Source organism: Taudactylus pleione, unplaced genomic scaffold (genome assembly GCF_031769625.1).
Source record: "Taudactylus pleione unplaced genomic scaffold, aTauple2 ptg000212l, whole genome shotgun sequence".
Lineage (NCBI taxonomy): Eukaryota > Metazoa > Chordata > Amphibia > Anura > Myobatrachidae > Taudactylus > Taudactylus pleione.
Window position 1 is genome coordinate 4,644,057 of NW_028284614.1, and position 26,648 is coordinate 4,670,704.

Genomic DNA, 26,648 nt, shown 5'->3' on the forward strand with positions numbered 1-26,648 from the left:
GAACATGGGGGCCTTATACGGACCCCGGGCCTGAGGTTCCCCATCCCTGGACTATCCTCCAACATGACCCGTTCCATTAGGTACAGCACACTCTGGTCCTGGACTTCCCACCTAATGTATGATCGCTGTCACCTGTGTTGAACTAGGTAATTGATGAGACAGGTGATTCAGCACAGGTGATTGCAATCATACATTAAGAGGGGAGTCCATGAGCAGAGGTTTTTTTTGTAAATAATGGAACGGGTCATGATGGAGAGTCTGCGATACTTACCTTTCCCATCATGAAACCACCGGGAAAATGGTGTCAGCGCCATTTTCCTGGAGACATGCACGTTAGACTCATTAGCCATCTACACCCCTCCACTGCAGCGCATTGCTGGGCTACGTCACTTACTCTACACAGCAGCAGTGGCGGCAAACTGATCACAAGACTAGGCCACGCCCACTTTTTTCGCGGGTTTGCGAGTATCCTCCTCCTCCTAACCCGGAACCGGAAGAGCTTTCCTCACGGCAGACAATTGTCTCTGCGCGGCGGCTGCATCGTGTAGTGACCCGCGTGTGTGTGTGAGGAGAAGCAGCTCGAGGAGTCGTCGTCGTCGTCGTCGTCGTCGTCTTGAGTGCGGGGACAGGTGAGACGGGCATAGCTCTCTGTGTTACTGCGACGGTGGTAATCCTTATCCCTGGGCCTCTCAGGGGCTCCCACTGCTGCTGCGTCGACGGCTCCGGCCTCCATTTTGGAACGGACTCTGTAATGGAGGCCGGGCCCAGGGAGCTCACCTGCGACCCTCTGCCCTGTAGTAGTGTTAAGCAATAATCCTAGTTCTGTATTGTGGTTGGCCTCATAATCTACTAGCATGATGGCCAGAGGGGTTGTTTTTCTTAAACTGTAAAGGCCCCCCCCCCATACACGGGGCAATTTGTATCAGGTCCGATCTCGCTTGCGATGACCTAGAAGAGTCCCCCATTGACATTCTGTACGATTTTTGTATTTAGAAAAGTTACGATTGTACAAATGACCACGCAATCCGATGTATCAAGATGTGTCGCATCGTACTGTTCGGTCGAAATCCTTCTGCTAAAACCATTTGATCTACGATGCCGATTACACGGCTGCAGGGACGCGCGTCGTGATCGTCTAGATAATGCTATGGTTTTTACACGCTTGGTCGTTACGATCAGTCAAAATGTCCATATCGTGTGAAACGCCAAGCGTGCCAGTACGGTTTGAACGCTGTTACAGGGGCGTGCGTAAATTAGCCACTGCGATGCCATACGCAGCTCGGGCTTTCACTGCGTGAGATGAGGTTAGCTATTACTGAGTAAGGTCAGACCTTGCGCAAGTGTGCGTGCGACTGTATTTTATTTCCCTGGTTATTTCGCAGACTCGCTAAGTATTATGGAAAGGTGTAAAGTGGACGTCCCTATGTAAGGCTGTGACGGCATTGTGAGCATTAGAATATCTTCGCAGTGAGACTGCGTGCGCAATCGCTGTTGTGATAACAACCCTTAATGAATCCAGCCTTAAGTACCTGCAATTTAATAGCTCTGGGCTCTTAACCAACACTCCAGTAATGAAAATGGAGTCATCCCCCCGCCCCCCCCCATTCCATCCGCCAAAGTAACTAAAAAGTATCTTAAACCAGCTACATTTAAAATTGATTCTTATGCTAAGGTGTCCTTTAATATACTCCATAATTGTCAGTAGCTTATGCTGAGTAATGCTTACTTCGCCTGCACTGAAACAGCTTGGCGTACAACTCTCCCTCTAACTGTGGGCAATGCCGAGTCTTGGGCAACTCTGTAGCATCTTTCCTTGTGGTTGAATCACCTAACTGGGTGTCAATGGGGCGCTAGCACGTCGGGCGGGTTGAGCGAGGCGTGCCGTCTGCATTATGAGCTATGCGGTGTTCATCGTGTTTTCGGATGGATCCCTTACACCAGGTGCTTCCACAAGCAGATGAATAAAGGTCCATGTTTCAAAAGAGTTTGCGGTTTTTCTTCTTGGACTAGTTGTCTCTGTTCCATGCCTATAGTAATCTCGTTGGAGCTAGTTAGTTGCTGTGGACACCTTGTAACGCGGACAAGCAGTTTGTATGTACAGTGATTGTAAAGCAATTATTTGTTATTCATAGGACTCCAGCGTGCATAATAACACTCATTCTGCATTATTATTCTTTATCCAAATGTTAAACTTTTGTTTCGCTCTTGAATGTATTGTATACACTTGCAGAATTGTTTTTCAATGTTCCTCATAATGCCGAGGACAAATGGTCATTATTTATTTACCAGGTCTGTTTATAGGGAAAACACAATGCAGAAATGTCCTCCTGGTGCTCATTACATCCACTAGGTGCCATAATGCTGGATTTAAGGCATTTTGATCCTTTCTTCCAAGTCTCCTCTTCACACTTCTCTATTGACTTTGCGGTAACTGCACACAACCTGTCGCCTCCTGTGTGCAATCCACACGGCTCTGCGGAAGCATCTTTTCATGTCAAAAATACACAAAAAATGGTAAAGGACCACAGTGGTAATTGCTGGTGTAAATGGGCGCTTTATGCAGTTCTCTAGTCTTGCGCAACACAGCCAGAATGCATGTCTCGCATTTATCAAGCTGGCTGTCTGAGTTGGAATTGGGGACTTCTCGCTTCTATCCTGTCCCTCTTTCCTTTCTCTTTTAGGATGATTCTCCATCTTAACACGTGCACATTCTCTTATATTAGCTCTTCGTTTTATTTCATGCCATTTATCAACAGTGAAAGCATTGTCCAGACAATCGGGGAAGTAGGATATGTTCAAGTCAATCCGTTTTCACCAGCCCATGTAGGTCGCTCTAAGTACAGCAGTTAAATTGTACCCCAATGGGCCATGACATATGGATGCCTAATGGTGCATAAACACTATCAGATCTGTCAGATGAACGATATTACAAACTATTTGAACGATTTCAGACAGTATTAAAATGAATGAAATCGTCCAAATCTGACAGCAAACATATGTCGGATATCGTTATCTGACAATCAGGAACGTGCATCATTGTAGGCTCACATGTCTGATTTTCTTTCAGATATAAATGATTTATAGAATCGTTATCGTTTAGATTTGACAGAGAATCTGACCATGTATGCACCATATCTTGTGTGGATATTTTGGCATTTGTGGCACTATCTCTGCTTCCCTGCTATAGCAGAGCTCAGACGCTGTAGTGCAGTGATGGGCAACAGGAAGTTTGTTGCCTTGTAAAACTTATTACATTTAAGCGTCTTTGAGTAAATACAGTAACTTAACTTGCTATTGAGCTCAAGATTAATATGCGGCCCCAAAGGGTATTGGGTTGCCTATCGCTGCTTTATTGGCTATTTGCCCTCAAGCTTCGTCAGATTTGTTAACGTAGCGTTCATTCTAGCACCCTGCACTTGTTATGAACTGCACTGGTTAGCTTTCCTTCCTGGGGTGTCACTCTGCTCTTGTGCTTCTAGCACATCCTGGTCTGTATATCAGAGGTTTGACACATCTGCTGAGTGCTAGAAGCACCAGAGCAGAGAGCGATACCCCGGGCAGGAAAGAGGAACTGCATTGTTTGTGACAGGTGCAGGGTGCTAGAATGAACACCGATAGTCGCAGAGTTGACACGGTTTATGGCCTTTTGCTCTACTTCAGACTATTCTCGTGCAGTTTTTATTTTTAGTGTAGCGCATTCAACCCTTATTTGACTGATCTGGCAATTAGGCCCGGCTGTCGCATAGTTTGCCTTGTATTTTTATTACTAAACCACAATGATAATGCTGTGCAATATGGGTTTAGCGGACCCTGCTCCTGGAGATGTCTAATTCTCATATAACTAGATGCTGTAGAAATCACTGTGTTGGGTTTTTGATTGTTTTCTTTGCCTATGTCAGTGTTCTCCCCAGGAATTTTTTTCAGCCAGGTGGCATCAAAAAGTAGCCGGGTGGGGGCCTTCGAAATTATGCGCGCGTCGGGACAAGGGGGTATCTCCCTTACCAAACCAGCCCAACAGGTCTCGGGCTGCTACCACACTGGCTCTCAGTCAAAAGTGCCCATTATGCAGTGCCCCCTTTATTTGAGCCCTTTATACAGTGCCTCCTGTAGTTTTCCCCTTTATGCATTGCCCCCTGTAGTTTTCCCCTTTATGCATTGCCCCCTGTAGTTTAGCTTTGCCCTTATGCAGTGCTCCCAGGTTGATGTTGTGCCCCCAGACTTGCACCTAATGCAGTGCCCCCAGGTTTAAATAGTGTTCCTTATGCAGTGCCCCCAGGTTTAAATAGTGCCCCCAGACCGGTCCCAGTCCAGAACTTACCTTTACTTGCTCGCCGCTCGCGCTCCCACTCCCGTTGCCTCACGCTGACTGGATCTAACTAGATCCAGCAGGCACGCAGGTAGGCTCCTCGTGTCGCGGATGATGTCACCTGCGTAGTGCATCACTGGGAACGCTTGCCTCTGAAGTGATTGGAGGCTTCATTAGCCTCTGGTCACTTCAGAGGCCAGCGTTCCACAGCGGGGGAAAGTGCCGGGCGGTAGGCCGTTTCTGTCGGGCGATACGCCCACAGAAAACAGCCTGGGGAGAACACTGTATGTGGAACTGCTTAATATCTAGTGTTTTCCTGCTTTGTGGGTGCAGCATGTATGCTTTTGCAGCAGATGTTTGTCTTGGCTTCACATCTCCATGTGCTGTCATGATTGTTTGCCACGTTGGTGCACACCTTGTTTTATGGTAAATTTGTTTTCTTTATCCACTCAGTTTACGTTGTACTGGTTTTGTAGTCTATTATACGGGGGTAACCATTTAATATTAGAAGGTCTTAGAGTGCTATTTCTATCTACTACTGCGCAGTTGTATATTGTCGTAAACATCCCTTGAATGTGTTACTGCTATCTTTGAATTCTGTAATGAAGAGAGCAGACTCCTTAATATGGGCTGGTGGAAACTGATCCCCTTGAATATCTCCTACACCCTTATTGGCCATGTATTCTGAAAGTGTGTTTTTGCTAGAGAATAGCATTTGACTTGCATATATATTGTGTGCAAATTCTATCTGTTTTATCGTTTTATCGCTCCAAAAACCACCACTTCAGGTACTTGTACTAACAGGTAATTGAACGTGTCCATTTCAAACCTTTTGCCTCAAGCCTTATGTGCCCCTTATTGGTTTTGGATGTAAGACACGCTCTATTGTTCAGTAACGCATGCTTTGGTGTGTCCGTTAGATAACTGGTCCTTTTGGGCAGGTCCACACCCTTTTTAGCCCTTATCCCTATGAATTACCTGTTGATGGACACATCAGAATTTACACACCACCTTTTTAGAAAAGAAGAAAAATGGTTCTGACCAAGAAATTCCATTTTTAATGTTAAATCTCATGTTGAGCATTCCAATAAATCTTATTATCTCTGACTTCCATCTTCCACTCTGAATATCAACTAGTCATCAACACTTCAGCTATCGCTGGATTCTAAGATTAAATTACATCTTTTTTGGGGGAACTGTTGTATTTTAGAGTTGTGTTCACAGTTTTAACCCTATTTTTATTTTTATTTTTTAGTTAATATTGTATCCTAACTTGTGTTTTGACCAAAATTACTTGTTTTTCTACAGAATTGTTTGGCGTGTTTCTGATTAAAGAAGATCCCTCGAGCCGTCTTTACAGTTACCACATTCTCAAGTATATATATACTTGTTGTGGGAAATTCTCATTTTCAGTTGCCTTTTTCTTTATTTTTTTTGAGAACCAGAGAATAGTGCTACAATGTCCAAGTCGTTTTCTCATTCATCCTTAAGCAGAGACTTAAACAGAGAGATGCCTTCCCACCACAGACGTGACCCTTCAGGAATGGGTCTTCTCTCAGCTAATCAGTCCTTAAACCTACCATCCAGTCTTGGACGGATGAGCCAAGGTTCGGGTCGCCTTTCGAACTTGATGAACATGGGTTCCATCTCTAAGTTGAATCAGCAAGGCTCTCGTGGCATGCTGTCTTCCAGTTCCTCTTCTCAAAACATGCCATCTATATTTAACATTGGTAACAGACCTGCTCCCGCTTTATCTTCTCAGCCCAGGAGCGAACCTGATCAGGCCAGTAAGATATTGGCCAGCTTTGGTCTTTCCTCTAGGGACTTGGATGAATTGAGTCGCTACCCTGAGGAGAAGATCACGGCTGAAAGCTTGCCGCAGATTATTCAGCATCTTAAGAGGAGGAGGTCAGAAGGTATGGCTATGCTAAATTTGAGAGAGAGGTCTTCTCGAGAGCCATTGAGGGTTTCTAGTGATGACTGGGATGACACAAGACCCTTCAGAAGAGAGAATATTAATGATCGCTCATCAGGTCTCGACCCCGTGGTCAATTACGACCGTGGGAACCGTTCTCGAGATCCTGCTTATCGCGATAGACTTGAGCTTGAGGACCGGTTAAGAGAACGGGACAGGCTTAGAGAAGACCGTTTCTTATCTGATGCGTCTTATCGTAAGTTCGATAATGAATATGAACCCATGGGCTACAGCCAGTCGCAAGAAAGATCAGTCTTTGAAAAGACCCGAGGAATGCCTTCCAATAGAAATATTGATGATTTCCATGGACTGTCACCCAGAGACTATCCTCATCTCTGTTCTCTCTGTGATATACCAATCCATTCGAAGCAGGTGAGTTATTCCTAGATCCATTATCTCTGCTGTTAATTTGAATTCACACGTCTCGTGATCTTTGCATTTGGTTTCACAAAACATTGAAAATAATTTTTTTCTGTATTTTAAGAAAAAAAAAAATCTAATGAATTTTCTTTAGCTTAGGCAATGAAGTCCTGCTCGGTGTGTACGAAAAAAAAAAATTCTATACTTTCTCATTTGCGTACTGTCATCTGCCAGATAAGATTTGTCACAACCCTTTATCCCCCCAGGCTTCCTTCAGGTTTCTCTCCTTCCGATCCCTACTAGTTAGTTACACTAAACTTCAGAAACACTATGTACAGGCATTTTTTTCAGTCTTTAAGTACGTGTGCAGTCAGCTTGCTAATGTGACTTGCAAATTGCAGCAGTAAGCTTTGAAATAGTACGTACAATAGATCATTAAATACATGCAAAGTATTCCTCTTCGGATTCTGATCTGACTATCTTTAATTTAAACCGTTGTTCAACCAGTACTTTCTAAACAATAAGTACTGGATAATTCCCAGGAACCACATGACCAGAATACTTATAATTTTTTACCATTTACTTCCTCAGTATGTTCTGTAGAGACTCCACCTTTTGACCCGTCTCTTAAAAGCAACATGCTGACTGCTTCTAAAACATCGTTCTAGTTTTGTCCACTTAGGGGACCAGGTTACGGAAGTCTGGTTGATCTCATTTGTATAGAAGGTCAAAGACATAAGGGCTAAATAAACTTGAATATAGCACATGCCCTTTTTTTTTTTTTTTTTTTTTTTAAGGAACCCTGGACTAGTAATTAAGTCCATACTTTGAAAGCGGCCATCAGCATATTCTGGGATCTGATATTCTGCCACACCGTCTGCTCGTCTAGCAGAAGTGGAACGCCATCATAATTAGTTTTCTTGGTGGTTTTTTTTTTTCTAAACTTGCTCTATACTGTTTTCAACATAGCTGATTTCCTTTCTTTTTCTGGGCGCTGATTTCAGCAAGAGCTTTCATTTGAAATGTGAGTTTAGCCTAGCAAAGTGGGACGTTTGACATGGCAGAAACATGACGAGACTTATTGGTTGTCATTGTTTTGCAAGTGAAGTCTGCCATGAATAGGTTTGGAGGCCTGAACTTGGCCCCCGTCTTGTTGGACAGCGTTCCCCTGTGACCTGTAATACCGCAGTGGTCTGTGATACTAATTTTGCCATTCTTACAGATTTGGAATGAACACATCGGCGGACGGGCACATAGAAGACAACGCCTGCTGCTGCTTGAGATGTACGTCAAGTATTTTCACCTAACTTTAAAATGTGTAAAGTGGTTGTTTATATGTGAATGCATGCGCTCCAAGGGGATTTATTCCCATGCAATGTGCTGCAGCGATGCCCTGCTGTGTACACTGGCCCCCTTATTGTAGTATCGGCAAAAACATGCAGTGAACGTAATGTGCCAAATGTGAACTTCAAATTTCACACTAAGGTGCTAAGGATGAGAACGTAGTTCCTGTGTACAATCAAGTGAAGGGGACAAACAATGGCTATACATCATAGGGCGGAATTCAATTGATACCTGCCCCCATCGCGCCCGAGGGAGCTATTCAATTCTTGCTCCTGTCAGGCACGATCAGCTGCCAGCGCTACATTTCAGCTCGCAGCCCCAAGGGGGTGAGTACTGAAATGTGCGAAAAGTGACATGTTTGGGCGCCCAAACATCACTTTTCGCAATCGCGCCCAGCACTTTGGTCAGGTTTAGCGACCAAACCTGACCACTTTGGGTACGAAAATCTGGAACAATTGCATAGTGGCCCGCGAACTCCTGTCACTTTAGATGGGAGATGCGGGCTGCGAAAACAATTGAATTCCACCCAGTGAGCCAAACATCCACAGTAGATAAACTGTATTTATGAAAATACTGACTTAAACTGATAATTTAGATGTAAACGCGTCGGTATTTTGTCACCTCCAATTTTTTTTTCTTTAGCTGATTTTTCATTTTTTTTGAAAACTGCTTTCTTGCCTTGTTCTGGCGCACTGACAGAGCCTAAGTGACCAGTTGTCATTCTCCTAGGTAACAGATGTTCCCTACAGGCTGCAGAATGATAGGTGCACACATAGTGATGTGGTGTCTGTTATGTCAATGCTTTTTAATCGTAGGACAACACATGTAATAGGGATTTAATTGCTTAAATTATTCCTCCACTGCTAATCCCCACATCGCAATTATCGGGCTTGCGATGGAGACCCTGCGGTAGGTGTAGTGTAAACGGCACAACCTGGGTTATCCGACCTGGGTCATGACTAAAATGAGCTGATTGGTGGCTGTGGAGCAGTCACCTCCCACTTTTTATGACTTCACATGTTTAGCAGGGCAAACCCAGGTTCAGTGTGAACAGGGCTGACCTGAGAATAACCCAGATCGATGGTGCTGTGAAAACGGTGTCTGACCTGGGTAGGAATCCTGTCTGTAAACTCAGGTCGGACCTGGGTTTTTGGTGGAAAAGAGGTATTACTGTTGTGTTATTGAAGCAGGTACAGCTGACCGGAGAAGACTCTGATCTCCTCAGTCGATGATTATTCTGCCCATGTTTATAGCCATGTTGCTATCTATATAATCAATCACTGACAATTGAATTATTATTTTTTTTTACTTTTTAGATATCCAGAATGGAATGGACATGGACTGTAAGTATGAAACACACAGAAATTCATCACACTTAATTGAGCAGACATGTTCAATTTTAATTACTTTATGCATATAACAATCATTTGGATTACAGTTCATTTACACCATACACTGAGTTGAACTTGTAGCAAGTAATGGCCGCTCACCTCAGCACTAGTGCAGTAAATCACATCTCTCATTAACTAAAAAATATATATATACACACACGCATAAATATTGGGACATTGACAGAATTTTCATATTTTGGCCTCTATTCACCACCACAATGGCTTTGAAATGAAACAAACAAGATGTGCTTTAACTGCAGACTTTCAGATTTAATTTGAAGGTAATTACATCCAAATCAGGTGAACGGTGTAGGAATTACAACGGTTTCTATATGTGCCTCCCACTTTTTAAGGGGCCAAAAGTAATGGGACAAACTAAACAATCCTAAATCTAACTTTCACTTTTTAATACTTTGTTGCAAATCCTTTTCAGGCAATTACAGCCTGAAGTCTGGAACGCATAGACATCACCAGACACTGTTTCATCCCTGGTGATGCTCTGCCAGGCCTCTACTACAAATGTCTTCAGTTCCTGCTTGTTCTTGGGGCATTTTTCCTTCAGTTTTGTCTTCATCAAGTGAAATGCATGCTCAATCAGATTCAGGTCAGGGGATTGACTTGGTCATTGCATAACATTCCACTGTTTAGCCTTAAAAAACTCTTTGGTTGCTTTTGCAGTATGCTTCGGGTCATTGTCCATCTGCACTGTGAAGCGCTGTCCAATGAGTTCTGAAGCATTTGACTGAATATGAGCATATAATATTGCCTGAAACACTTCAGAATTCATTCTGCTGCTTTTGTCAGCAGTCACATAATCAATAAATACAAGGGAACCAGTTCCATTGGCAGCCATACATGCCCACGCCATGACACTACCACCACCATGCTTTCACTGATGAGGTGGTATGTTTTGGATCATGAGCAGTTACTTTCCTTCTCCATACTCTTCTCTTCCCATCACTCTGGTACAAGTTGATCTTTGTCTCATCTGTCCATAGGATGTTGTTCCAGAACTGTAATGGCTTTTTTAGATGTTGTTTGGCAAATTCTAATCTGGTCTTCCTGTTTTTGAGGCTCACCAATGTTTTACATCTTGTGGTGAACCCTCTATATTCACTCTTGTGAAGTCTTCTCTTGATTGTTGACTTTGACACATATACACCTACCTCTTGGAGAGTGTTCTTGATTTGGCCAACTGTTGTGAAGGGGTTTTTCTTCACCAGGGAAATAATTCTTCTATCTTCCACCACAGTCGTTTTCCGTACTTCCGGGTCTTTTGGTGTTGCTGAGCTCTCCGGTGCGTTCTTTCTTTTTAAGAATGTTCCAAACAGTTGATTTGGCCACACCTAATGTTTTTGCTATCTCTCTGATGGGTTTGTTTTGATTTTTCAGCTTAATGATGGCTTGCTTCACTGATAGTGACAGTTCTTTTGATCTCATATTGAGTCAATGGCAACTGATTGCAAATGTCACACCTAGAATCAACTCCTGACCTTTTACCTGCTTAATTGATAATGAAATAACGAGGGAATAGCCCACACCTGCCCATGAAATAGCTTTTGAGTTGATAGTCCCATTACTTTTGGCCCCTTAAAAAGTGGGAGGCACATATAGAAACTGTTGTAATTCCTACACCGTTCACCTGATTTGGATGTAATTACCCTCAAATTAAATCTGAATGTCTGCAGTTAAAGCACATCTTGTTTGTTTCATTCCAAAGCCATTGTGGTGAATAGAGGCCAAAATATGAAAATTCTGTCAATGTCCCAATATTTATGCACCTGACTGTGTGTATGTATGTGTGTGTATATATAATATATATATATATATATATCTCTCTTTTCATATTGACTTACTCAGTACATGATGATAAAATGTTTGCAGGGGCGATTCCTTTATGCTGCGGCAGTCCACAAATCCGGCACCAGGACTTCTGGGACCAGCTCCTCCAGCAGGGATGCGTATGGGTGGCGGTCCTGAAGGTCGACGTGGAGGTCACAGGGGGGGTCACCTAGGTATGTGAGGTTTCATTATTAATAGATTTCCTATATAACAGCAGTTGGTTCCTGTCTATGTAAATGGCAGTGTTGATCAGTTCTCTATCATTTGTGCCAAGTAAGTTATTCACTGTTTCTGGGTTTAAATAAACCCTCCACGTAAATTTTTCTGTGTATCCTGGATTTAGGTATGTTTTGTTTTTTTATTAACCTGTGCTTGTTTACCATAGCATTTCACTTGTAGTGCTCTAAAGGATACCTTCAACTGTTTGAAGGGCTACTTTTCAAAACTTTAAATACAAACATCCGTGGCTTTCCACAGTAACAAAACGCCTACAAAAAAATCTCGCGTAAAGTAGAATGTCAGTGGCATAAATTTTAACTCCAATTGACTTCCTAACACACTGTATAGTATGACTCCAACCACCTCTCATCCTAACCCTCTGTCCCATGCTCACGGTCTACCCCATCTGTCACCCCTGTCCGTCTTCCCCTCCCCTTGAGAATGTAAGTTCTCACAAGCAGGGCCCTCTTCCCTCATGTGCTTTCTTTCTTTACTTATATTGATATCTACTCTGTATGCCTTACAACAGCACCTAACCCTGGACTTTTGCCATTCTGCTACTGTTGCAGTAATGTTATGCCATGTACTTGTCCTGCAGTGTCTTCTACTGTAAGTCACTGTTTTCTTGTTCTGTTCAACTGTTTATGTACTTTGTTAGGTGCTGCAGAACCCTTGTGGCACCATATAAATAGAGGATGATGATAATAATAAAACTCCCCCAGCCTTCCCTTGTTACATGGTATCTCCCCCTGTAATGCGCTTTTCAATGCTGATTGGATCCATGGATACCCTGGGCCATCAGAATGAAGTTCCCCATAGGCCACAAGCTTAGTGTCTGCCATATCATTCCACTTAGATTCGTGTTCCCAACTTTATTTTATGTTTTATCAGTGCGGAGCTGAGTTTTTTTTTTTTTTTTTCTGAAGGTTGTAATACGTTTAATTTTTGTTTCTCTTTAAATGTGCAGGAAATGAAGAGATGCCTGGACCAAGACGCATGCAAAAGAGACCAGTAAGTCCATCTTTGGGTTAGTTTATTAGTCATTTCAAGCTTGCCCCACGATTTAATTGATTTATGGAGTACAGCGACAAAGTGGGGTAAAGGGAGCCGTTGAAATTTATTTGGACGACGTACGTTCTGTGAGGCACTTGTGCATTACTATGTGAGCTCATAACGGGCATGCAAAGTTTCTGTAAAGCTGGATGGATTTGATCCAGGTCTTCTCTGCCCCCTAAGTAAAGTTAAATCACGGTCAACAGTCATAGCTTTAGATGGCAACCAGAGTTTGAGCGCTATGTTCTAACCATCCGATGCCCAGGAAATAAGTCCATTATCAGGCAGGCGTTGCCCTTAGGACAGGATCGAACTGGTGTGAAAAATCTTTGGCTGGGCGTTCACTTCAAGCCTTGAGATTGTCCATGGAAGACTGGTAGTTTGACGCTATGTGGGAAAGGTAATGGCCTGCGAGATGCAGTCTGTGTAAGTCTAACCATTGTGTTAAAGTGGCTATCAATAGGCAAAACCAGGTTAGTTTTGCTTTTTAATACTTTGCCACTTTAACGCATCTGGCTGAATCGCCAAAATTGCACATATGCCTTCTAGTCACAGGCTATTACTTTTTACCCCGCTTCCAGTGTACGTACTGTATGTGCAATGTGTTTGGAGGTACACTATCCAATTAGTGTAAGTTGTTACCACTCAGCACAGGGTACATACTATTTCCTATCCTGTTGTATAACGTGTTTAAATCCTGCTGTTTGTATATAAAAATAACATGCTCATTTAATAGTATAGACCACATTTTATTTTTTTTGCATTTATGCTCCTAATACAACCTATGGAAGTTTGAATCCACCAGTATAGAAAGTTGATTTTGTTTTTTGTCTTCCATTTAGGGAGCTGGTAGAGTGGTTCATATCATGGACTTCGAGCGGGGAAAGAACTTGAAGTACGAGCTTCTGAAACTTGCAGAGCCGTTTGGTGTTATTACCAACCATTTGATTTTAAATAAGAGGAATGAGGTACGTCAGCTTGTAAATGCTTTCTCAACTACATTGGTGCAGAGTTTACAATAGAACATATCGACGTTAGGAGGCCATTTTTTGGTAACTTAATGAAATGCTTGTTTACATAGTATGTATGTTTTAAGGCTGCACTACCACCTAGAGAAGGAATGAAGCTTTGTATCTTTGCCCCCTCCCCAAAAGCTTACGGGATTTCTACAAGCAGCTGAGTTTTCCCTAGGCTCTGTGGTAGCTGGGAACCTGGGGAAAATCAGCTGGGAACCACCACTTCCCCCTCCATTTGGAGGGGGAAGTGGTGGGACCACCGAGGAGGCACAATCAGACGTTGCTGCTTCATGTTCCATTTGCTCACACCCTTCATCTTTTGCCAACTCTAAAAGTTTTCGCAGCTAATAGTAATGAGGCTTTAAGGTGCGTACACACTAGCCGATATTTTGAGCGATAACTATATTGTTCAGTCGTTCACTGTATGGACCAGTATTTACGCATGAGCGATGATGACCAACGATGCACGCTCCTGCAGGTCGCTGGTCTTTGTCGTTCATCGCCTGAACATGCAGGCCATCCTGACTATCAGGTTTTTGCATGTTCGGGGATGAGGAAGGGAGCACTGCACTAAACGATATCATGCATGATGATATTCAGTGTATGTGTGTGTGCTCAATGTTGACACCTGCCAGGGAAACACTAGACTGTCGCTCATGCAGCGAATAGTCTAGTGTTTATGGGGCTTAAACATACAATCTGAACTAAAGGGTGACTGACTGCACCTGTTGGTAAAAAGAAAGTCAATGTTCAGTTAATCTTGCTGTATAATGAAATTTAGAGTACAAAGTATGTAACAATTATATGTCATTTCTTCTTCCGCAGGCTTTCATTGAAATGTCCTCTACTGATGATGCTTTAGCGGTCGTGGATTACTTCAGTTCAAATCCAGCTACTATAAATGGAAAGCCCGTTACAGTCCACTTATCTCAAAAATATAAACGTATTAAGGTATTTATCGTTTGAACTAAATCCTAGTTATCCTGTCACTTGCCTCATATAATGTCCATGTGCTATATGACCCGCATTCCCATTGTCACTTGTCTCTGTCTGTAACGTTTCCTGCCAGCCTCTAAATTTAGGCAATATCAATAATATGGCTGTAAACATCTCTTCCTCCTTTCTGCTGCCCTAAGGGGCCAGTTTGCCTGTAAGCACTGCTACTCTGCACCACAAAGGGTTAGCTGATCTGGAAGTGACAGCGCCCTGCTTTTACCCTTTCACAGCCCGTTAAATCTTTCAACACCTATTGGAGCGTGATGCTCCAGAGAAGTGGCGTTTAACATTAAGCAGCATAAACTAAATAACAATAGTGTACATTTTATAACTTGTTATATCGGGGCTCGACAAATTTTTTTTGTTTTAACTATAGAAGCCAGCGTAAATGTTTAGGAGCCAGATAATAATCGCCAACCAAAATATAAAAAAAACTTCTATAGACCACCCATACAAGCCCTTTTTAATGTCCCACCAGACCTCCCCACATGCCATTAGACCACACATGCCTCTTCAATGCCCACATGCTAAGCTCTGGTGTCCAATGTAGTATAAAACGAGTACTGCCCCCAATTCATCTCATGCTCCCAATCCATAGTATGCCACTCAGTAGGGTCCCCAATTAATAATACTTTAACGAGAGGAAGACCTTAAATTAATGTCTGCAGTGAACAATTTAACTACGTAACAGTGATTGCGAAAAGTGGAAAAATTTGTGGGTCCCGGGGACCCCTCGCTTTATAAAATTGGAGTCCTACTCCATCGTTTCTGGGTCCCATCACATATTATGGTGGGGTGAAAGCAGGCAGCAGCTTGGACAGTGCTGGTGGGCAGGTAGCAGTTTGGGTAGAGCTGGGGGAGAAAGGCGGGGATAAGATGGGGTAGAGGGAGTAAGGCCAGGCAGTGCTGGAGCTAGGGAAGGGGGTAAGTGCAGACTATTGCTGAATAGTACACAGACTGGCTACAGAACCGACACCAAATAAGGCACAACAGCAGGTCAAGACATGGAGGTGGCAGTGTTTATGTGCAGCCAGAAACACATCTTACGGTATTTGATGGCTGCCGCTGCGCTGATTTTTTTTTTTTCATTTGGGATGCCTGGGACCACTGGGGTGCCACGTGCCAAAGCTGCTGAGACCCCTCTCATAAAGCACAGTGGTACTGCTCCCTTCTCTGCCGAATCTAACAGCCAGGTGCTGGTTACAGAGCAGCACTGACGTGACCACAATGTAAACGGCGATGCAGCCATTAGCTCGCTCCACAAAGGTCCCAAGGGTGACTGGAGGCACAGCCTCATATGTACAGCAGGAACAGTGCCCCTGCATTATACTGTATCCTCCCCGGCTCAGCCCTGTCTCTGGTATCCGCCTCCTCCCCAGCTGATCTCTGGTGCTACGGAGAGGCCGCACCCGCAGCCCGGTGCATCCAAAGCTCGGGCACAGCTACCTCCTACACGTCACACTCGGTCCTGTGGAAGCTAACACAAAATCCAGTCGCCAGGTCACAATACTTGCCCGGGACTTGTCGAGCCCTGTCATATTGATTGTTACACAGTTGTGCTATTTTACTCAATTTCATCCAGTTGGACATTCATTTCCTAAAAATACTATGGGGCAGATTTAATTAAGCCTCAGACTTGGTGTGTAGTTATGGGAGGAGAACATGTCTTTATTTCCTCGCCCCTTTGACGGCGAGCAAAGGTCCTCTTGTCTGGGTAACCAATGTATTAGCATTCAGAGTTCTGAGATGTCCTCGTGGCCAGTGGGATCTCTCCCTATAGCTCCGGTACCTGCTTGATCTTGCAATCTATAGGACTGGTTTGAGAATAAACATGTTTCCTCCTGTCTTGTATGGATGTTTTTAGCCTATTTGTTACGCTAACATTTTATATTTTTCCAAACATTAAGAAACCAGATGGGAGGATGGAATACAGAACTGAACCGAAGCCAGAGGTTGGTCGCGTTATACACCTCAGCAACTTGCCCCGTTCTGCCTATTCTGATACTGCTGTCATAAAGCTGGCCGAGGCGTATGGAAAAGTGAAAACATATATATTGATGAGAATGAGGAACCAGGTAAATGCATGTTTAGAAGGTCAATATGTGGGAAGTCTGTTGGCCAAGCTTGTGAGTAATACATGTAAAGTGATTATGCACTTTGTTTGCTTGTAGGCTTTTATTGAAATGGAGAATGCGGAAGACGCACAAACAATGGTAGAAACCTGTGCGGAAAGTATGCTCTTGTTCCAGGGAAAGGCTGTGAAAGTAGACCTCTCTGAAAGATATAAGAAGCTTGTTCTAAGAGTAAGTAATCGGATGTTCCTACAGATAGCAAAGCGTCCCTCTTGCTGTTTTTCTGGTCTATTCATACCATGAGTCTTGTTTTTGTGATTTGTTTCCAATTGGAAAGCGCTATAGTGTTCTGGCGCATTATAAGCAAATGGTGGTCACTGAAACGCTGTGTGTATGATACTGGCATTCTGTCTGCAAATACTAGCCGATACTACACCAGGCTCCGTGCCCAAGGTCATCTCAGGGTCCTCTGCACAGGGAATGCAGCACTCTCCACAATACATCTTGCAAATATTTGCTATGCATACCCTCCATAAGTTTGACTCTGGTGAAGTCCATGGTGGTTTCACTCTCCATATTCTAGGCCTTATACTGCCTTTGTTGCCTTACATTAAAGTACAAGCTGCCACCACTAGAATGCATCATGTTGTGCCTATTTCTATATTCCTCCCTTCTCACTACGTCTTGTTTGTGGGTTATTTTGTACTTGCCGTATTGACCATAAAGCTTGAAACGACTGCAAACTCTGAGGTGGATAACTGAAGAATACCCCTATTTTTGGTTTTTGGCGGCTTTCATCCTCCCAGCTTCTTTTATTTTTTTCGCCTTTTAGGTTTAGTTTTGTTTTTGTATTAGCACGGCTGGCATGAATGACCTTTATTGGCCTTACAGCCATGCTGAATAATTTCTCTAGTCAAATATTTCGCTTTTTCTATTTCTAACCTAAAGTTTCATTTTTATTATATTTTTTTTATTTTTTTTCTTTATTTTTCCTGTAGATTCCAAACAAGAATCTGGAACAACTCCAGCAAAAAAACAGGTAAGCCTTTTGATGCTGATGGAAGCCTATTACCCCTGACTCTCATCGAAAAACAATCTAGAATCTTTAAGCAGACTTGGTTGCTGACTTCTACATTGTGTCCACCCCCGGCTTAATGCTTTGCTATTTGGCAATCGACGCTTTGAGTATTACAACCAGAAATGAAGCCTTCCGTAGCTGGTCCAACACACTTAAGCTGACCTCCCTTGATGATCCATTCAGAATGTTATATAATACTTTCCCGAAAATAAATTTGACACATGCTGTTCTGTAGCTTGGTGTGCAGCAATATTTATTTATTTATTTTTTTTAAATTTACCTTTATTCCCTGGGAACACATTGTAAGCGTTTTTTTTTTCTTTTATCACAATAGAAAGAGAGCTCACTCACCCGACCGCAAAAACGGGACGAAGGAGAAGCAGATGAAGACCGAGGACAGTCAGAAAGCTGAAAGCAGCGATGCAGAAAATATATCTCAAATGGTCACCACGGAGGAAGCCGACCTGGAGGAGACTGATCAGGATCAGAAGGATATTGTGACCGACTCTTGTGAGCCGGAACTTGTGGAGGAGGATGAGGAGGCCGCTCTCATGGAAACCAGCAGCTCTGTAGGTGATGATGCAGAAGTGCCTGACCTAAGTGAGGTGGAACAGAAAGACGCAGGAGAGGAAAATGCTGAGGTGCAAGTACCGAACTCCTCAACTCCTAAAGTAACGGATGAGAAGAAGGTACAATTTTTAATTTTTTTTTTCTGCTGTCATAGTTGTGAGGACAGTGTGATTTTTTTTTTTTTTTTTTATTAGTCTTTATACCCTTTTTAGACTTAATTTGTTTTTTATGTGTAATGCTGATGTTGGAGAAGGTGTACGATGGAAACTGCCTTTTCCTGTGCCAGGAGTAGTTATATCTAAGTGCAGCAGAATTAAACTGTAATCCTATTGTCAATCTAAATGCACATCTGTAAAGCCAAGAAATGTAGAAAGATAAAGGGGTTGAAGGAGAGTTCATACAAGGAAATTGTCTGAGGGACAGGACCTATAAAGCTAGACTTCTTGCCGCCAAATGTGCACAACTCTCAAACACCTTACTAATTACCTGTTTTTTACTTTTAAGAAGGCGCACCGCTATCCTGGAGAAATTGAGGACTTTGTAACTCTTGATGAAGTCGGCGATGAGGAGGATCCAGGGAGTCACAAGGTGAAGTCTGGTGTCACCGAGGCATCTGCAGGCAAGACTGATAAAGCGGCGTGTAGCTCATTCATGACTAGCACAAGCATGGAGGAGTCGGAACAAGATAACGAAGCCGTCGCACAACAGGAACCAGAAGTAAATAAAGAGATATGCGAAACATCTCAAATGGCTCCGGAAAGTGAAAGCGCAGCTGAAACAAGTGCAAGTGAAGCGGAGAGCTCTAAAGATCTCGGGCCCTATCAGCCCAATAATCCTGTTGGTAAGATTTTTGTTTTCTTACCAGTCTGAGGGCAGTGGCAATTGTGTGGGTGACATCCGCAGTTCCCTGGATTAAAAGGAGGGTCATAAGAATTGTTAGATGTGCACCTACATACCCCTTAGTCAGCTCCAACATACCTGCAGCGTGTTCTCTCCACATCCCAGCCAGCTCCCACTGAAGAGGCAGGGGTTTTTTTTGTTTTTTTTAAATCAAAGATGGCTGATGTGAAACCGAAACTGCTGTATCCAAGTAGAGTAGTTTCACATCGGCCATCTTTGATTCAAAACGAGGCTCTCTACCCTATGGGGAATGCTTAACCTGCATGCGGCTAGTTTATTATAGCATACAGTTTGTTTGAAGCCTGGAGGTCAAGTAGGGATGGACATCGGAAGCCCACCATCATATGGCAGTGCTTCCACCATTGAATCTTTCGATGCAATGGTAACTATTGCATCAAAAGCATTCAATGGTAAAAACTATTCATAAAGGGGCGCGGGGGCTTAGGGCAGGGGCTCGGACACGAAACGACAAAAAAAGAGGCAGGCGGAGCTGACTGAGGAGGAGAATGAGAAACACTGTCACTGCCACGGTGCTGTGGGCACCTAAAGCAACAGTAATCTGAAGTCTAAAAACATTAGTAAATGTACTTATAACGCACAGAAGAGGAACCTCTTACAGCACCAGTAGAGACATCACTCCCCATCTCTGCTGGTGTAAACGTTGATAGTCACTCTGTGTCTGAGTGACTGCTGCAGGGCCAGGGCTGCACTCTGATTGGCTCTGAGACAGTGAGAGCCAATCAGAGCCAGCAGGGGAGGGAGGGCGGGCCAGGTCTGAGGCAGTGATAGACTGCCTCTGATAACCTTTCTGGCTCATGCTGCTGGGATCGTTGGAGGCAGGCACACAGCAGCCAGGGGAGGCAGAGCTTTTAGGACTTAAAGAAAAGCCACCATCGAAACACCATTTAATGATTACCATTCGATGGCAGCAAACATCGGAATGCTTCCATCGAATGGTAAGAACACTAACATTGGAAGAAAAACATCGATGGTCGTCAATCATCGACCATCGATGTCAATCCCTAAGGTCAAGGTGGATTCAATATTGTTAACCTGCATTGTGACACTTGCTGAGATCAGAGAATGCCAGGATACCTACGTGTATAAAATGCATAATCTGCTCACATTTACTGAGCATATTCTGTTTGCAATCGAAGTTATCCAAGTTAAAGTGTGCCGTCGTCTACACCTGATGGAGGCAGCCATTTTGTGAGTTTCTCTTAAACAGTGAAGTGGGCATTAACATGGCTGCTCCCAGTGTGTTTAGCTCACACTTTAATGCCCCTCTGAATTTTAATTTGAAGTGGGCGATTCATACGTTACCACATTTTTGGCTGCTGAAAAACTTCAAAATATTTGCAATTATCCTTCAAAATTTGTATTTTTTTTTTTTTTTTAATATTGACTTACAATTTTCCTTTCAGGAGTGGAATATGTGGTTCCCAAGACTGGTTTCTATTGCAAACTCTGTTCCTTATTCTACACAACTGAAGATGTGGCCAAAATTACACACTGTAGCAGCTTGTCTCACTATCAGAAACTGAAGGTGAGTTTGTCATCGACCCCCTAATAGAACAATGCCAGCCCACACTGACATCGCCATGCAATACTTGACCCGTTCCTTGTGACTTACAGCACACGAGTAGTATTCTATGATATGTCTATTTGTTACCAAAGACTAGCCGCTCTATATAAATGCACAAGCTTCTGTTCTAAAGAGCTGCAGTAGATGCCTCTGTCCAGCCCCAAACACCAGAAAATCTATTTGTGGAGCCCTGAGTCGTCCATTAATTCAACAGTAGTAGCAGTCTTGTACATATCAAGGGATGGTAAATATATTCCTGCCATCCGTTACCTTGTTACTGCGCTACAGCTGGTCAGCTCACAGAACTCCCCTCTCAGGACATTAGTCTTCTCCCATAATCCTCCTCCCTGACATCCAGTTTGTTTCTGAGTTTTGATAATACTTTCATACTACAATATCTTGGGTAGCTGAGTTTAGTGGCAAGTGCTATTTATGTTTGAGGCCCCGGAGTATGGTACTGGGGGTGCCGGAGAGGACCAACATTGTCCAGGAGTTGACACCACATATCCTAAACGCCTTGTTATACACTTTCCTGTGCTGAGCCTAGAGAATGTAGTGAATTACAGTGCCTTTTAAAATGTTCCTTTATTTATAAACGTTGTTGGGTTTTTTTTTTGTTTTTTTTTACATTGTTCATTATTTCTCCTCCACAGAAGGTGACGAAAAAGATGTCAGATAATCCAGAGAAGAAAAACTAAGCCGTGAAAGGATGTTTTTGTTTTTATTTTGCAGCGTACGAGAATATAGTTAATGTTACTGTTTCATATTCAGCTAAAGTACAATGTATGTTTTTTTGTTTTAGTATAAAAAGACCAATGGAACAGTTTTATGTTTCAAATGATTATAACTACAAGTTCCCAATTTTGTTATGTGAAAGCCAAGGTTTGATTTCCGAATGTACCAGTCATCTCCACCAGTGATGATTTCCTCCCACTCCTCTTCAAAATGAGCAAAGGAAACCCCACAATCCGTTCCTGGGATTGCACTTTGGGTGTGCCATAGGGTTACACTGTGGAGGCAGCCATTTGTGTTCTTAGCCAATGTCCAGTGAAGTCGGAGACCTCACTGAAGTATTAACAGTACTCCTGAGGCTCTAATCCTAGTGAGTGGTTCGGTCCATACACTATATATGCAGCCACAAGCATTTTTTGTAGACCAGAAAATTCTACGTCGCAGCAGGTAATGGAATGCAAACCTTGTGTAGGAATTGAATTTAATCTTTTATTTGCCTATGGCCAATTGTCCAGATGCATTGCTGGCTGTGGAACCCTAGTAAAGAAGTGTTTTCCCTTTCAGCGCACGGGCCTCCCAGGAAATGCTGCGGGCATTAGATTATTCTTCATGTATTTGGAGCAATTTCTAAATAAATATTCCTTTTTGTTTCTTGAAAACCTAAATCTACTTCATTATTGGCTCCTTATATATATATATTTAATGAATTGCTGATGCTTTTCCCGAGTCTGTAAAACTTCATAACTATTTGCTTGTAGGACTGGCCGGTTTACTTTCTCTTATATAAGTGGGTTTCTCTTGGACTAATTGTGTCCTTGTATGTTCTCTTCGTTTCTCATCCAAATGATTATACCAGCCATTACTTATAGACTGACATTTCAGCCCATGGTGACATTAGGTATTAGCCTGTCTTTTATGCTATTTGCAAATTCCAATCGTACACTACAACCAGTATAAGGCATCGTGCTGTGAAACTACACAGACCAGCTTGCCCAGCCACAGTTTTGCTGTTAGGGCATGTTTGAACTATGGCAAGGCAAGCTGGGATATGTAGTTTCACAGCAGCTGGTCTGACGTTGCCTACCCCAAGTATTGCAACTCCCTTTTCATCATTTACTTTTAGAGGTGTTTCTTGGTTCATAGGATGCAGGTTGCACATTAATAATGGGGTGGCGGAGGGGGTAAATACTTCTTTCATCCACTAGGGGACACTGGAGGTGCTTACGCTGGGGTATAGAGGCGTGGATAGCTGGAGCTGGCACTTTAAAATTTAGTGTGAAGCTCCTACCCCTCTATGCCCCACCAGCCCTCAGTTTAGAAAATGTGCGTCATGGAGCTGGTCACAATCTGCTGTGATCCAGCAGCACATCTAATTTATTTCTTTTATTTAACATTATTTTTTGTTTTATTTAAAACATCTTTTACATTATTTTTCAAGTACCCTTCGCCACCTCTATAAAGGTGTGGTCCGGGTTACTGGCACCCTGTTAACCTCCTGCGTTACAGGAAGGAGTGTGCAGTGCTTCATCAAAAGCATCTGACAGCTCCTTACTGCCGCGCACACACACAGCACAGACTGCCTCCAGGAAGCAGGGAGGAGAAGTGCTGATCAGAGGAGCCGTCCAGAGGGGAGCACAGTGAGTACAGATCACTTGCACCTTTCCCGACTCCTGCCCCGCCGTCAGCGCTAACTTCACTGCTACGTTTAACGGAGTGACCGATATCTTAAGACGTAGGGGTATCCCAGACGCGCTTATATCTCATGGTGTTCCAGTCAGGATCTTCCATCTAGGACCTTTCGCTTATCCCGGTTTCTGCTTTTCTTTCAGACGGGTCTGGATTCTGGCCTTCGTCTGGGAACCTTAAAGGTGCAGGTTTCTGCCCTTTCCATTTTCTTTCAAAGGAAATTGCCCCTCATTCCTGAGGTGCAGACGTTTCTTCGAAGGGGTCTTGCGCGTGCAACCTCCTTTTGTACATCCAATTGATTATCCAATTGATCCTTGGGATCTTAATCTAGTTCTTCTGTTCCTTCAGTCGGCCATGTTTGAACCTTTTGGAGGAGGTTTATCTTAAGTACCTATCTTGGAAGACTGTCATCCTCCTGGCTCTCGCTTCGGCTCGTAGGGTTTCAGAATTGAGGGCTCTTTCCTATAAACCTCCTTACCTAGTGTTTCATGCGGATAGAGCGGAACTCCGGACGATAGCCGCTTTCCTTCCTAAGGTCGTGTCAGTCTTCCATATCAATCAGCCTATTGTGGTACCATCGTTTGTGGAGGACTCTGGTTCTTCTACCTTGGATGTAGTTAGGGCTCTCCGCATCTATGTTGACAGGACTGCTTCACTTCGTAAGTCTGAGTCGCTTTTTGTCCTGTATGATGCTGTTCGGAGGGGTTTGCCAGCGTCTAAGCAGACTTTAGCACGTTGATCCGGCTGACTATTCATCAAGCTTATGTTAGTGCTAACCGTCGGCTTCCTTCGTCAATTTCGGCTCATTCCACACGTTCTGTGGGTGCGTCATGGGCAATTGTGCCGGGCTGCCACTAGGTCTTCAGTTCACACGTTTGTGAAGTTTTACAAATTTGATACGTTTGCCTCTTCGGCGTCCCGTTTTGGCCGCCTTGTTCTACAGGCGCCACACAGCACTCCCGCCCGTGGGGATAACTTTGGGACGTCCCCAGCGTAAGCACCTCCAGTGTCCCCTAGTGGATGAAAGAGAAAATGGGATTTTGGTACCTATGCCTGCCTGTTCAGTTTTGTTCTGTATGTTGTATGATTCAGTTATTGTGTGTTCTTCTCTCCTTTTCACTCCGCTTGTTCTCCACCACCTCTCGGTCTTCATTTTCTAAACTGAGTGCTGGTGGGGCATAGAGGGGGAGGAGCTTCACACTTCTAAATTATTTAAAGTGCCAGCTCCAGCTATCCACGCCTCTATACCCCAGCGTAAGCACCTCCAGTGTCCCCTGTGGAATCAGAGAAAAGGATTTACCGGTAGGTACCAAAATCCCATTTTCATTCATGGCAGCTTGGGTTCTCATCGTATGGTAAACGCAGCCTGACTGCACCTTTTTTTTTATATGCCTCTTCAAAGAGTTTACAATAGAATAACCAAAAGTATTCCGGGTCCCCTCCAGGGTGGTGAATGCAGATAAACATTGCCACGTGCCGCCTCTTCCGGTGTAGCCAGACCCTAAAGGTGCGTATCCACTACACAAGAGTGGAACGACTGTACGATCACAAATTGTAACCGTACAATCGTTCATCATCCTCTGCAGTGGAGATCTTTAAACAGTTTTGTAGGACATTTTCTGCACATGATTGTTTCTAATGTACCAGTGATCCAGGTGTATATATAATTGCCATGCAAAGGACACATGATAAATTCTCATTACATTTAACAAGGGTATAGGCTGTACAACTTGGTAAAAGCTCCTTCATATACAGCCTTACATTGACAAGTGTAGGTAAACTTCTTCCTGAATTTGAACATCATAAATATAATGCTTTCCCCTGTAACGGACACCAGAGGAATGTTTTTATGTACAGCCAAACCCCAATGATTTACTCTTTTGTCAACATGCAATATATTGTGGCCACTAGGTGGAACTGTTGTATTAATTGCTATGGATAATGGTTTTTTTTTTTTCTTCTAATAACCTTGCAGTTCAACACACATCCATATTTGTTATGTTGCTCTGCAATAATAAAAAAAAAATGTCCCTCCCAGCTGCTGTGAAACTACACAGTCCAGCATGCCTTGCCACAGTTTGACCATTCCCTAATAGCAAAACTGTGGCAAGGTCTGGTGGGATGTGTAGTTTTACACCAGCTGGAGGGCTGCATGTTGAATAACTCAGCTGTACAGCAACTAAAGTAGCCATTGAGAATGAAAGGGCACAATTGTATAATTACATAGTATTGGTACCATGAGTCACATTGCAGCCCGGTCACTAATCCCTTTATCAGTAGTTTGCTCATTGACACCAATCAGCAGGTGCAAGTGATTGGTATAGGAGGAGGAACTGGGCTACTCTCTGATACACTTGTTTGATTTTGATGTTCTTGAGTGTTGCCCTATAATTCTTAATCCCTACATAAAAGAAAACTCTTCTAGCGGTAACTTTGTACGTCTCCCCTTCTCACCACTCATTCCATGGGTACACCCTGCATTTCCAGTTACAGATCGTTAGATTCCATGTAGTGACTAGGAAGAACTGGAGCCTGCATGACAACCCGAGTGTCTAAATGTTGTGTTTCTATTGGGATCTTTCAATAAAAGCTCAAATGTACAAGTTGGGGGAGTCTGTTCTGTGATGCGTCTTTGTGAATATTTAAAGTCTAATGTGATTCTTACACCGGATGGAGACAGGAACTGTATGGGATGTGGCTATCAAGTTGTAACCTCACTGAGGCTGCTCTTCCATTACAGGTGGCTGCCTCCACGCAGGCCTCTGATGTAACTAGTTCCGAAGGTGTTATAGGCTTAGACCACTATACTGTGCTCTGTATTTCTGGCTTCATCTTGCCATGGTGTGTTTATTTATTTTAAATATAATTGCATTTAAGCAATGGATGCTCAAATTGGCATCTAATATTTCTTGTTTTTGTTTAACTTTACACTTTTATGTGAAGCGTTTTGACCTGAAGAGCTGCATTTTCTGCTCAAATAAGAGATATGGTAAGAACTTTTGTTATCTCTGTTTCTACGAAGTCCATAAGGTCCACAGGGTTGACCTTTGGTGTATAGGTTGGGAACTAATCCGGGCACCACGCAGTTAAAGCTTTTAGCTCCCAGGATGCACTGGGGCCACTCTCCCTATAGCCCCGCCCCAAGCTAGAGGCACCCCAGTTTGTAAGTAGCCAAAGGCTGGAGGAGAAAAGAAAGAAGCCTGGAACACACAAGAACCATACTCAGAGGAGATGGGAAACTGGTGACCAGTTACACAGCCCATATGAAGCCAGGTGCGTCAGGGTGGAGTCCTATGGACTTTGTAGAAACAGATAACAAAGGTAAGTTCTTACCATAGCTCTTGTTTTCTACTTCAGGGTCCATAGGGTTGACCTTGGGGGATGTCCCAGAGCAGTCCTTATAAGGGGGGGGGAGAGATGACGCTCCTGTGCTGAGAGGAGAATTTGTCGCCCAAAGGAAGCATCCTAACAGGCAAAAGAAACCAATGCATAGAACCTTAAAAAGGTGTGGAGAGAAGGCTAC

General features: G+C 43.4%; 1 protein-coding gene across 1 annotated transcript; it reads left to right on the forward strand.

Moving 5' to 3' along the window:
* The first annotated feature begins 455 nt into the window (after positions 1 to 455).
* Positions 456 to 25,732, forward strand: LOC148517703 (matrin-3-like). The gene is made up of 15 exons (XM_088478267.1): positions 456 to 629; positions 5,615 to 6,653; positions 7,864 to 7,925; positions 9,302 to 9,328; positions 11,261 to 11,391; positions 12,405 to 12,448; positions 13,333 to 13,458; positions 14,332 to 14,457; positions 16,410 to 16,577; positions 16,674 to 16,805; positions 17,573 to 17,613; positions 17,987 to 18,341; positions 18,727 to 19,063; positions 20,547 to 20,668; positions 21,361 to 25,732. Exons 2-15 carry the CDS (start codon positions 5,766 to 5,768, stop codon positions 21,403 to 21,405), a joined length of 2,604 nt encoding a protein of 867 aa, XP_088334393.1. The 5' UTR covers positions 456 to 629; positions 5,615 to 5,765; the 3' UTR covers positions 21,406 to 25,732.
* The last annotated feature ends 916 nt before the right edge of the window (positions 25,733 to 26,648 follow it).